The sequence below is a fragment of the Coniosporium apollinis genome (assembly GCF_000281105.1).
Source record: "Coniosporium apollinis CBS 100218 chromosome Unknown supercont1.32, whole genome shotgun sequence".
Classification (NCBI taxonomy): Eukaryota; Fungi; Ascomycota; class Dothideomycetes; genus Coniosporium; species Coniosporium apollinis.
The window spans coordinates 345022-357939 of NW_006913294.1; the positions used below are offsets into that span (position 1 = coordinate 345022).

Below are 12918 nucleotides of genomic sequence, written 5' to 3' on the forward strand. Positions count from 1 at the left end.
GGTCTTTTTCGACCATCAAATCGGGCAAGAGCTCCTGAGCCTGCAGCACACGGTGGTGGCTAGTCACTAGGTTCAAGGATACCTAGCCTATCTATTGACTCAATAGGTCATCGCTGGATAATCTGAACATTCCCATAAGCCCTCCTCATCTTCCCCAGCACGTCCTTCTCCGGCATGGCCAGCTCTGTGCATATCTCATCGAAACAATGCAAGCCATCCAGATATCGAGCAAGTGGCAAGTTCTCCCGCACATCCCCCCACGCAGGACCGTTACCGCCTCCTCTTCCGGAAGTCTCGTAGCCAGTCGGTGCGCTTTCGCCTGAGTGATTTGGCACAGCGGCCAACGCGTACTTGTGTACGCGGTACAGGAAGCCCTTGATCACACCAAACGTGATGAGACGACGGACGTCGATGATCTGGAGTTCTTTGCGGTTTGCTGCGACCCATTCTCTGAGCGGGACGCCCTGGCGGAGGTTGATGTAGAGTCGTGTGAGCGTTTCTTTCCGCAACTCATGATCCACTGCCTCCCTTACTACCTGATTCTTGGGAGTCTCCTCCCTGTCGATGGCCTGATGGGTTTGAGTTCCATTATTGGCATGCGTTTGCCTTTCCATCAGCCATGGTATGTACACGTACCGCGCGCACTCATCGAGCACGCCGTCCTCATTCTCGACCAATGCGCCAATGGCTGGCGTGCACGCATAGCTGGCGCTAAATTGGAAAATGTCGAGCAGGATCACACATCCGTAGAGCAGCAAGTGCTGAATAGCCTTCTTTGCGAGATCGAGCGCCACGTCCGCTAGTATTGCTATGTGTGCTACGGAGCGGATGCCGTTTATCCAGGGTAGGATTCGTGTTAGGGTCAGGTCGGACGAGAGGCTGTTCTTTGAGGTCTCTGAGAAATTACTGTGGTGTGGATCGGAGAGTGTGTTGAATGAGGAAAGGTCAATGGTCAGAAGAGGGACGTGCCATGCGTAAACTGGTGCTGGGGGTGGATGCAGCGGGAAGAGCTTGAGGTTGACTGTGTTGTAATCGTCTAGATACAGTCAGCTAGTTGTGTTGTGATTGCTTTGTGGCACGGACTGGATGTAAGGAGAGTCGTACCAACTGGTATCATACACTCGCAGTAAGCATTCAGGTCTTCCAGAATCATCTCGCAAAGAGCGTAGACTTTTCCTCCCGTGACGCCCGCTGGCTTCTCAATGGTTTTCATTGAGCTCGAAGATCTCCCAGGACTGCTGACCGCGGCCATTGCTGGCGTCGGCGGCACAGAGCTATCAAGTAGGAGCTCTGAAACATCGCCATTAAGCTCCACCGTGCCAGAGCTCGCATCTGACCCAACCCTATCAGCCCTCAACACGCTTCCCGGGCTGTTGTCAACCGCCAGGTCTTCCTCACGGCTTAGAAAGCCCGCCTGCTCCTCCAAGCTCTTCAAGATCCTAGCCAGCTTCCTGACAACGCCTGCGTAGGGACCCCATTCTGCATCCTCATCCAGTACAAGCGCGAAATTGAAGATGAATTGGTTGCGGTTGTACTTGCCCTCGTAGTTGCTGATGCAGATGGGGTAACCGATGATGCGACAGTGATTCACGCAGACCGTTACGAGCCGGTCACAGAACTCTTGCCGCGGGATGATACAGTCAGAAACGCTGGAGAAGTCGAAGAGGGGAGCTCGAGCAGTGAGGGAGGGGGAGGGCGTGACGGAGCCTTCGGGGACTTGGTGGAGGACGTGTGAACCTGGGTGCACAAGCGTTAGCTTCGTTTGCCGGACTGGAGACGGTCATGGCCCTAGGTACCTTTCGCGGGATGAAAGCGGGTGAAGAAAATGGACTTGATCATAGTAGACAGTTGTAAGATGAGCTCCAGCGGCTCTCGGGTGCCGGATACACTACATAGCCATATCACGACTATCCAGAAGCCACGAAGAGACTAAATCATGGCAAGAGTTCGACGGGGGAGAGAAGTCCATCCCATTGGGAAATGATCAATGTAGCCATGGTCCAGAAACGCTTCGTGTTGTGTGCGAAAGCGCAAACATCTTTCACAGGCTACAGGTCCCTGCCAGCGTACTCGATACCTACACCTAGGTACTGATCTCTGCTTAGTAATCTACAATTATCTGTTTCGGACGTGGCGTCAAGAGCTTCTTCGTACCTCACACCAGCTCTGGAGTCGTCCATTATGTTTCCCCGGACAGCTATTATGATGCCACTGTTAGCAGTTCGCTGCATGAATACATATTGCTGATATCGAGTTCACTTGAAGTCCTGCCCGAGTAAGATAATGATTTGGACAAGTTGAGTGGTTGCTATTGCTACGGACTACCTGACCTTGCTCGAACATGGGTATACTCGTCCCTGCCATCTACTGCCTGGAAGAGGCTTACAAAAACTTTTAAAGTAAACATTATCCCACAAGTTGTTTCCCAAACTAAGCGCTGTGAGCCCGCTGAAAAAAGGATTGCCAAGGCAAGACGACGAGGCCAAAGACGTAAGGGCCTGGAGCTCCAGCCCAAACTCTCGCGGCCAAAGTGTCAAGAACCAAGACCAGAATATACAGGCCACCAACGTTGAGGCCAGATGTCGAGGCGGATGTGTCAAGGCGAGCCGGGCAGCAGGCCAAAGCAGAAACGCCTAGACGTTGCTCGAATTGCCTCCCTCCACCACGCCGGTCCTCTCAGCCCCCACTACGCCTGCCCTCCTGGCTTCTCCCGCCTCTCTCTTCTTTTCCAACTTCTTCGCCATCCTGCTGTTCGCGCGGATTTTCTCGCCATTGAAGTAAAATACGTAGATCGGAGCGATGACGCAGATAGCCAAGAAGCCGAGAATGAGGGACGCCCAGAGGAACTCCTTGCCGGATCCTTCACCCACCTCTGTAAAAAGGGGCACGGCGTACAGTATCGCGATACCGGCGAGGAGGTCACGGCAGAAGCCGTTACCACCGGTGGCTGAAGAGGCGTAGGGTCCGTAAGCGGCCACCATGTAATCGACTGTCGCCATGTAGATGGCGTACTAAGCCAAAGTCAGTACTAAACCACAGTCCAGCAAGGTCTTGGGATAGACAACGTACGTTGGCGATACCGACAAGCATCGAGGCGACAAGAGGAACAATCCAGTGCATCGGCGGTCCAAGGCTTGCTCCTGCGAACCAGAACATACCAATGGCCTCCAGTGGTGCAAGGAAGAGAAGCAACCAGAGACGATGCTCCGGCTTGAGCGAATCGGCGCCGTGCTTGGCTTTGTACTTCTTGTCCTGGGCGAAGCCGAGCATGAACGCGAAGTAGGCAATGAGGTAACCGACGATGAGCCTAATAAACCACACGGTCAGTCTTATATACCTAAGTGCGATGGTACGAGGCGCAGTCAAAGAAGTCAAGCGACTCCGCTTAGTGGTTCCCCCTGGTTTTTGGTGCGAGATTGCCAGGCGGAGTCGCTTGATATCTTCGACTGCGCCTCGGTGCGAGAAGAATTCGCGGTGTGTGTTGACTGATTGACCAAGGGCAAGAGCGAAGATTCGTGGCCACCCTGCGACGGCTGTTTTTGGTGGGCCAGCGTGGCCACGAATCTTCGCTTCTGCCCTTGGCCTCTGTAGAACGCTCAGCCGAACATCGCTCGGTATCATTACGGGCTATCCACAAGACTCATAGCCGGTTCGAAGGCACTCTTCGGGCGCCGAGACCGGCCACGAGTTTCCTGGTCGCACCTGGATACCGGTATGGCGTTGACGACTTGCTGATTCCCAGTTGCATTCCAACCGGCAAGTCACCATCATGCCGAGGCAGACAGTGCCGCAGGTCGGTCGCTCGAACTGCTGAAGGAGTCTAGCGTATCGGTTCAATGAGGGATGACATTGGCAATTCGATCGTTGGGTATTGTTTCCAAGCTATGACCAACACAGGGCTGTGTGGCAAGCGGTTCTTGAAACCTAGACTCTGTGAAAGACACATGAAGGGACGGATGACTTACGGTGTGAAAGCAAGACCCAGCTGCCACTTGTTAAAGTTCCACTGAGCAAACACCAGACCGAACGACTCGAAGAAGGTAAAGATCAGCGCATCGCTGAAGCCGCTGAGGAGGGAGAGGAAAGCCACGATCGGCTCGGTGAGTAACATCTTGAACGGCCGCCACCAGATCTTAGCGACACCTTTGATGGTCATGGAGCCCTTGTCCTCATCGGGTACCGTTGCGTTCGGCATCGTCTTGGCAACTCTCTCCAACATCAAGGAGGTCCTGGTCTCGGGCGTGAAGAAATGCAACGCTTGAGTGACGGCTGTACACCAGTTAGCAAGAACGGTAGATGCGGGCGTGTCAAGACCTACCTCCAAAGATCAGCTGGATCCAGAAGATCCAACGCCAGTCTGCATTGTAGGCGACGAAGCCACCCACGACAGGACCAACCACGGAACCGGCAACCGAAGCCAAGACGACAAAGTTGACAGCGCCCTGCTGCTTCTCAGGCTCCCACATGTCGGCCACGATACCTAGCGTGACGGAGCCACCAGCCGAGGAAAGACCACCGAGGAACCTTGCGATCATGACTGTGCCGAAGTTCGTAGACAGGGCAGCTGGGATCTGCCAGACGTTGACGAAGAAGAGACTGAGCTGGAGGACAATCCATCGGCCCTTCTCTTCTGACCAGGGCGCCCATAGCTCGCACCCAAAAGCGTAAGCGATCAGGAACACCATCTGTCCGCAACGTGCTTTTTGATGGGTTATGCCGTACTCGTCTACCATTCCATCAACAGCCATGCCGTATACGCTCGCATTAAAATTCATAGAGATTTGGACCACGAAGATAACACAGAGGATTAACCATTTCTTCGACTCCGAAAAGCCGAAGGCCGTCTGCGGCCGGATGTCCGCGTCGTACTCGCTCAGTACGCGGACGGTGCTGGTCTTCGTCATTTCTTGCTCGTCGCTAGGCGCCGTCGATCCCCTCGTAGTTTGCTCCCGCAGCAGGATTGGGTCCTCCGCGGCGGGCATCGTGTTCTTCTTGGAGAAGTTGAAGAACGCCATCTCGAAATATCGTAGCTGGAAGGGTAGGTGAGGTGTTGATAAAAGTTAAAACTTCTATAGACTAGAGTATAGTAAGAAGTGAGATACAAAAGATGTGGGTTGAGCCTCGGCTGGGGACCTGGAAAGGTTATATAGCCATAGGCAAGACTACCTTACTACACAGTAGGTGGGGTGCGGTTTCAGTGCGCTTCATCATCCACGGTTCGTGGTCTTCGTCACCAAGGTTCAGTTTCTTACACCGCTATGTGCATGCTCAAGATTCTCATGATGAATAAGCTTAGGTGTGTTTGGAGCTATATCCTCGCATGTAATGAAAGTCATCGTCACCAGGCGCTGAACCATGGACCTCGCAAACAGGGCCGTGCCGGTGCCGCAAGCCACCCGCAAAAGCCAAGTTCAACATCATGTTACCACCGCCACATCGGTTTATGCAGCATGCGCTGAACGCCGACACTGTCGCACGTCTTATGCTCTCTATCGTACGAAGTCGGTCTTGCTGTTTCACCTTTGACATGATTGCGAGTCCATCTTAGTCGTGAATATGGTGTTGGACAAGCTACCAGTGCAGATGCGGCAACGGACTTTTCGGATAGCCTTTGGTCGTTGGACGCTTCTGGCATCAGGCCACTGACCTCTTTTCAAAGCTTGGCCTACTAAGCCTTAGATCAACCATAGCAGCGCTTAGTGCTACCGAAATCTTCACGAAATCGTTTATTCTCTCGATGTTATCATTCACGGTTGTTCATCATTGGCCCATGGTAAGCGTTTCTCGTGACCTCGAAGAAATGCTATCGTGTGGGCCAGGAAGATCGGAGCGCGGAGAACGAGTCCATAATCAAGGTCTAGTCGAAACAGAGGCCACGTAAGGCACCCAAACGAAGTAAGCGATTTCCAAACATTCAACACAATCTCCACTCTGCACCCCTCCTCCCCCTCACGGCGACCCCACAAGCAAATTCTCCAGTTCCTCCGGCGTCAGAGTACTCTTCCTCCGTCTCGGCCTCCCCGTAATCCTCGTCTTCCTCGGCGACCTCATACCCCTCGCGCTTCCATTTTCCCCGCTCACGATCTCCCTCTCAGGCACGCTTGCCAAAGCAGCCGCAGCGGCCGCCTCAGCCTCAGCCTGCGCCACGTTGAGCTTCTCCTGCACCGTGAGCTTCGGCGAGCGCTCCTCTGCGTGCGCGTGCGGCGACGAGAGCCGTTTGAGTGCCTGTAGCGGGTCAATATATATAGAGATGTCGGAGGGGGACAGGATGATGTCCATGCCCGTGAGACGTACTTTTCTTGAGGATTGTGATCGCGAGGATCTGTCTGCGCTCCTGGTGGACTGGGGCTCTGCGCTTGGGGGCGGCTTTAGGCCTGTGGATGGTAGGTCATGTGATGAGGCGTTCTCGTCGGCGTGTTGGAGGGGCGTGTTTGGGTGCGATGGCGCGAATGCGACTTTGCGTGGGGATCTGGTGTTGCCGCTGCCCTCTTGAAGTGGTTGGGGTTCTGGAGGTAGGTGGAGGTTGAACATGTCATCATCATCATGGTTCTTGTCCGCTCGTTGGTCATCCGGCGGCAGTGTCTCGTCTGCTTGCAATTCGACGTTGGTCTCAGCGGCATCTTCGTGCCCGGACAGCGCGTCATCGTCTGCCTCCTCCATCTCTTCACCGTCCATGTCTGCTTCTTCGGCATCGGCTGAGTCGGGCAATTCGTCCCTCGAGACCTTGCTGCCATTAGCATTCTCTCAGTGTATGCCGCGCTTAAGCCCACTGTAGTGACAATAAGAAGGCTCAAGGTTTTGCTGGCACTCACCTCTTCTACCTCACCCTGCACGGCGCTCGCAGACTTCGGCTCTTCATCCAGCCCCAGGCCCAGGTTGAGATCATGAAGAGTGACAGTGTCGCCTCCACTCCTCATCCTCTCCTGCCAGCTCTGCATCATGCCAACCGCTTCCTTCCACCTTGCCTCCATCTTCTCCCAGCCATGCCTCAATCTCGCAATCTCCTCTTCCCTGACCGCCACCTCATCCAAAGGCACAAAATTTGGATTCGTGAGCAACATCTTCAGGTTTTCCAAAACACCACCCAAATCCGCCGCCAGCGCATCGTAGGACGTCGGCAGCGCGCACAGCATCTCACCACCTCCGTTTATCCCATCCGCTCCAGCTGTACTCTCCACCGTCTGCTCTCTCGTCCCCGCCTCCGGTATCCCTTGCAGCTCCTTAAGCGTAACCACCGCCCCCCTGACCAACCCAATCAACGCATCATTCTCATCACTCAGACTCTGCCCCAACTGCGTCAAAAACTCCGTCGTCTCCTGGCGGAGACTATACGCCGGATCCTCCGTCCCGACTGACGCTTTCCCCGCCTCCTCTTCCCTCCCACTCCCAGCCCCCATCCCTGTCACCCCCGGCGTGATCGTAATGCTCGCCCCGACCAACCCAGCCCTGTTCCCTCGCTGCTGCATCGTGAGGTGCCCCTTCAGCCGCTGGATCTGCACGTCGCGCTTACGCACATCGTTCGCGCACGCGGTGCGGATCTGGGCTACGCTGGCTTTTAGTCGCGCCATCTCGTCGCGGAGGGCGCGGGCGGAAGCTTCGGCGGTACGGGCAGCGGCGCGGGCGGCGCGCTCCTGGGACTGCGCTATAGAGAGCTGGCGCGCGAGGTCGTCAGTGCGGGTTTGGAGGCGGGTGAGGGTCGTGGCGCTGCGGGCGGCTTCGACGCGAAGGGTGTGGATCGTGGAGGTGTGGGTTGTTGTGAGTTCGAGGTCGCGCTGGTTGCGGAAGCGGTCAGTATGGGGGTTATGCCTATTGGAGAGGTTCTGGGCGTACATCGCGCCGTAGGATCAGGTCGTGCACGAGGTTGATGATTTGCGCCAGTGTTGCCTCGGCGCCGCCGGAGGCTTTGGAGGGCCGGTGGAAGGGAATCGTGTTGCCATCGCGGAGGAGACCACGCGCGAGGAGGAGGTTGTTGAGGTAGCTCGAGGCGGTTTTGAGGTTGGTGGAGTCCATTGTGCGCATTTGTTGTGCTGTGTTTACGCTTGGTCTCTGGTGTTGCAACCAGATCAGATGCTGAGCGATTCAGGTTTGGTGCCTTGCGGCCTGGTTGTGATTCAGGTCCTGTCCACCGCGGCATCTTTCAACCACACCTTTCTGTAGCCAGACCTTTGGTAATATCTACTCAAAAACTTGGTGCAGACAGGACCCGTATCACCCATTTTACTGTGCCCGTAACTATGATAATTCTGATAACTGGATCGCTACTCATATCTAGTGGTCTTTTTGTTCGTTGAGAGCCACCACTCACCCAGGCATCGAACAAATCTCCTGGCCACCGATATTCAGCTATAGCTGTCAACAGCCTACTGCTTGAAGGGAGAGAACTACCAATGAACTTGGCGTGAGATCCAGCAACATAGTTGAGAACATTCTTTTCCCGCATTAGGTAGGTAAGGACAATCTCGGCAATCCGTCAAGAACTTTGAAGATATTTAGCATATCTATAACTTTAGCTGCGAATGCTGGCAGATACGGAGACGTGCGTAAGGGAGAACTATATATTCCAACCGTCAGAGCTGCCGCAAAAGAACACAATGGGACGCAAATTTGGAAGTCTTAGCGCTGCATACGAAGTATAGGCTAGGGCCAGCTACATTCAAATATTATCTCTTCTTGATTCACCAGCCACGGGCATTACATAAAGCTACGAGAGTACTTCATCTATTCTAACGTTTACCTAGGACACTTTTCACAGACAATGACTTCCGCATACGCACCAGCCCCCTACGGCTGGGCCGTTCCAACGTCCCGTCTCTCAGCCAATATCAACCTCGATGAAGAAGTCACGTTTTCCTCACTCGAAGCCGAGACGGAGATGCACGAGACATTGGCCGACATCTACGGCATCCTTGTGACACTGGATAAGATAGAACGGGCGTTTCTCAAAGACTCGATATCTGAGTCTGCCTATGCGGACACCTGCAGCCGGTTGATGAAGCAGTATAAGGCGTACCTTTCGGACGAGGCGACTAAAAGGGCCTTTGGAGATTTGGAGAGCTTCAAGAGGGACTTTGATGTACTAAGGTTCTCCAGGGCCGTATGTTTATTGAAGATATGATTGACGTGCAGCAGGTCAATGTTCCCCTCGCCACGGCGCGGTTGCGTATCGGCATACCGGCGACCGTTCAAGGCTCACGGCAGCAGGCGTCAGGCCAGGCGACTGGCAAGGCCGCACCTGAACTGGTCATGTCCGCAACAGAAAACTTCATTACCTTGCTCGACGCGATCAAGATCGGTTTACTGGAGAAAGACACGTTACATCCGCTCCTCGTCGAGGTTATTCAAGCAGTAAATCAGGTCACCGACGTGGATTTTGAGGGTAAAGGGAAGATTGTGCAATGGCTCATCGTGCTGAACCAGATGGGTGTGGCGGACAAGCTGGATGAGAACAGGGCGCGGGAACTGCGGTTTGATATAGAGCAGGTTTACAGAGCATTCAAGGGGCTGCTTGCACGGGAGGCGGGTCAGGAGACTAGTAAAGATTAGGGATGCTGTTGGAAGGCACGATGAACCGAGTTTTGTGCTCTGATATTAAGAGCTACTGTCAGTTTTTGGCCATAACCCTTGTCCTGCTGCGAAGCTTTGCGGAAAACCGCATGAGTTGGTGCTATCTGTGACTTCACTTGACGCGCTAAATGTCAGGTAGTATTACGGTGGGAAGCCGTAATCGAGCTGGTAAGCTACATAGCTATTTTGATAACCGTGACAGGCTTGAGGCTTGGCCTCGCGGGCGGTTTCCGCATCTGCAACTCCTTCTGAACTTTCAACATGCCATCAACATCGTTCGAAGACCACGACGACGCCCCCATCCACGGTGAGTACTCGCCCAACGCCCCCAATGCCGTTTACAGCTTCGTCTGATACGTTGTGCAGTCTTTGATTTACCTCAAATCCACACCAAGCCCGCGCCCCAAGTTCTCTTGGACACCCTATCCCTACTTACGTCGCAACCCCCATCATGGGACGCCGGCGACACCGAAGAAGCCGACGCCTCCGCCAATGCGCTCGCCAAGCGCCGCCGGCGATCCAATGCCTTCAGACCTCCACCCGCTCGAGTGGATGAAGCCGGCTTGACCAGATACCTCACCAACATTATCGGCAGCGACCTACAATGGATCGACGACGATGCCACAAAGGAAGAGATCTGGGAGCAAGTCAGCCTCCGGTTGAGCGAGAGGTCAGGCCGCAATGCCATGCCTGCGATGTCGCGGTCCTTCCGGGTCCCTACGGCGGAGAGGGACGTCAAAATCACTATCCATGAGCCAACGCTCACGGCGGATAACCTGGGGCTGAAGACTTGGGCATCGTCGTATATGCTTGCCAAGAGACTTCACACAATTCCAACTCCGAGTGGACTAACTCCGGATTTTCCAGTCCTCGAGCTTGGATCCGGCACTGGTTTAGTCGGCATTGCGGCGGCAGCAGTCTGGGGCGCGTCTGTCACATTGACGGACTTGCCAGAGATCGTGCCGAATCTGTCTCGCAATATCGACGCCAACCAAGCGACCATCCAAGCAGGTGGTGGCTCAGCGTCTGCTGCGGTACTCGATTGGTCGATGTCCGACGAGATCTCACCATTCACTCTCGGGTCGTCGCCATTCGACGCAAACAGCAGCTCTGCTGGGTTTCCCATAATCCTGGCTGCGGACTCGCTCTACTCACCAGAGCACCCCCGGCTGTTCGTTCAGACAATCAAGAGATGGCTGCGGCAGTCGGCAGACGCCCGGGTGATTGTGGAACTACCGTTACGAGAAGCGTACTCACCCGAGATCAAAGACTTCAAGGAGCGGATGCAGGACATTGGCTTGCACATACTAGACCAGAGCGAGGAGGTGGGCTATGATGACTGGGGCTGGAACAACAGCGGCCGGAGTGGGCAGCAGAAGGTCAACTGCTGGTGGTCGATCTGGGGCTGGCAATGATGGCGATTATGGCAGGCTCCCTTCTCTGGCTCCTTGTCCTAGCGTTTCCTGAGCGTATACTGGTGTTGAGATGTCACAAACAGATAGAGTTAGACATAGACAGCACTGGCTAAATAGACGATCAGCTTTCCGCAGAACACAAGGTTGAAGATGGATTCTCTGCATAGATCGGCAGTCCCACCCAGGCCCGGCTAAAATGGAGGCGGCCGCACCTGTGCATTTAGGATGCGGCCACCCCATTTTAGCCGGGCGTTGCACATAGGGATCCGGGCCGCGCTGCATGGCTTTCGTCACTTCAAAACCGACATGCAAGCGTCAACCGCAGATGGACATACCATCCTCCACTTCCCCTCCGCCATCAATTCAGGTGTTGCAATTGACCCTTCGGACCGTATTACGAACATCCAACCTTCCATTCGATCAATATTGCAACCCGTTCAGACACAATGCCTGACAATGTAAGTATCGCCCTCAGAGTCCCCTACGCGCCTACCCCGCCATGCCCCACCACGGAGCATCGCCGTCACAGATCTCAAAACAATGGCTAACAGAACGCAAAACAGAACCCATCTTTCGTGCTGGAGAAGGCAGGCCAGGTCAAGTTCGAGGACAGACCTGTTCCCGAAGTGAAATCGCCGCACGATGTCATCGTCGAGGTCAAATACACGGGGATATGCGGTAGCGATGTACGTACCACTCTCCCATACTTCCCACCCCGCAGAGCAGAAACACTATCGCCAAAGCCTTGATCCAAAGCATTCCCTCAAGCCGCCTCTCTCCTCCGCGCTCTCAAATGTCCCCCAGCTAATCCCCACAGGTCCACTACTGGACCACCGGCGCAATCGGCCAATTCGTCGTCCGCGCCCCAATGGTCCTCGGCCACGAATCGAGCGGCATAATCCACAGCGTCGGCAGCGCCGTCTCGCTTTCCCCCGGCGACCACGTGGCCATGGAGCCCGGCGTGCCGTGCCGCCGCTGCACCCGCTGCAAAGAAGGCCACTACAACCTGTGCGCCGACATGGCCTTCGCGGCGACCCCGCCCTACGACGGCACGCTGGCGCGCTACTACTGCCTCCCCGAGGACTTCTGCTACAAGCTCCCCGAGGGAATGAGCCTGGAGGAGGGCGCGCTGGTCGAGCCGCTCGCGGTCGCGGTGCATATCGTCAAGCAGGGGGGCGTGAAGCCGGGGGATAGTGTTGTCGTGTTCGGCGCTGGGCCTGTCGGGCTGCTGTGTTGTGCGGTGGCCAAGGCGTTTGGGGCCAGCAAGATCGTCACGGTCGATATCAATGAGGAGAGGCTGGCGTTTGCGCAGAAGTTTGCTGCTACGGCGGCGTTTCGGTCGCAGAAGGAGAGCGTTGAGGAGAGCGCGGCTAGGTTGATCAAGGAGTGCGATTTGGGAGATGGTGCGGATGTCATCATTGATGCGAGTGGGGCAGAGGTGTGTATTCAGACGGCGGTGCATGCGCTGAGGGTTGGGGGCACCTATGTGCAGGGAGGCATGGGGAAGCCGGAGATTACGTGGCCGATTGTTGCGATGTGCACGAAGGAGCTGAATGTCAAGGGGAGTTTTAGGTACAGTAGCGGCGATTATAAGCTGGCGGTTGATTTAGTAAGTAGCGGGAAGATTGATGTCAAGGAGTTGATTACGGGGAGGGTCAAGTTTGAGGAGGCGGAGCAAGCTTTTAGAGATGTCAAGGCCGGGAAGGGGATCAAGATACTGATTGAGGGTCCAAGCAGTTGAGTGATGAGTCTGTAGAGATCCGCAACAGACTCGAATATTCCATGGCTGCGCTCGGTGTTGTTCCCATGCCCGACGTGGTTGCTCCATGCCTCTCGAGGGTGATGAACTACTCCACTACAGCTCTGCGTCCTAACTCAAGCGCCTTGTGGAATACGTGAACGAACAACGCTCTGTCCCCACAGATATCCCTGTCGATAT

General features: G+C 55.1%; 6 protein-coding genes across 6 annotated transcripts; 3 read left to right on the forward strand and 3 right to left on the reverse strand.

The window, feature by feature from the left end:
* Positions 1-107: 107 nt before the first annotated feature.
* On the reverse strand, positions 108-1839 carry W97_06452 (uncharacterized protein; the record flags this gene model as incomplete). The annotated part of the gene is made up of 3 exons (XM_007784326.1): positions 108-1036; positions 1105-1737; positions 1797-1839. The coding sequence occupies 3 exons, from the start codon at positions 1837-1839 to the stop codon at positions 108-110; spliced, it is 1605 nt and encodes a 534-aa protein (XP_007782516.1).
* Positions 1840-2633: 794 nt separating this feature from the next.
* On the reverse strand, positions 2634-5015 carry W97_06453 (uncharacterized protein; the record flags this gene model as incomplete). The annotated part of the gene is made up of 4 exons (XM_007784327.1): positions 2634-3011; positions 3070-3307; positions 3966-4269; positions 4319-5015. The coding sequence occupies 4 exons, from the start codon at positions 5013-5015 to the stop codon at positions 2634-2636; spliced, it is 1617 nt and encodes a 538-aa protein (XP_007782517.1).
* A 934-nt stretch (positions 5016-5949) lies between these two features.
* On the reverse strand, positions 5950-8010 carry W97_06454 (uncharacterized protein; the record flags this gene model as incomplete). Its single annotated transcript, XM_007784328.1, has 3 exons — positions 5950-6723; positions 6813-7772; positions 7831-8010. The coding sequence occupies 3 exons, from the start codon at positions 8008-8010 to the stop codon at positions 5950-5952; spliced, it is 1914 nt and encodes a 637-aa protein (XP_007782518.1).
* Positions 8011-8755: 745 nt separating this feature from the next.
* Positions 8756-9543, forward strand: W97_06455 (uncharacterized protein; the record flags this gene model as incomplete). The annotated part of the gene is made up of 2 exons (XM_007784329.1): positions 8756-9073; positions 9130-9543. The coding sequence occupies 2 exons, from the start codon at positions 8756-8758 to the stop codon at positions 9541-9543; spliced, it is 732 nt and encodes a 243-aa protein (XP_007782519.1).
* A 282-nt stretch (positions 9544-9825) lies between these two features.
* On the forward strand, positions 9826-10979 carry W97_06456 (uncharacterized protein; the record flags this gene model as incomplete). The annotated part of the gene is made up of 2 exons (XM_007784330.1): positions 9826-9871; positions 9931-10979. 2 exons carry the CDS (start codon positions 9826-9828, stop codon positions 10977-10979), a joined length of 1095 nt encoding a protein of 364 aa, XP_007782520.1.
* A 446-nt stretch (positions 10980-11425) lies between these two features.
* On the forward strand, positions 11426-12720 carry W97_06457 (D-xylulose reductase A; the record flags this gene model as incomplete). The annotated part of the gene is made up of 3 exons (XM_007784331.1): positions 11426-11437; positions 11543-11665; positions 11797-12720. The coding sequence occupies 3 exons, from the start codon at positions 11426-11428 to the stop codon at positions 12718-12720; spliced, it is 1059 nt and encodes a 352-aa protein (XP_007782521.1).
* Positions 12721-12918: the final 198 nt, after the last annotated feature.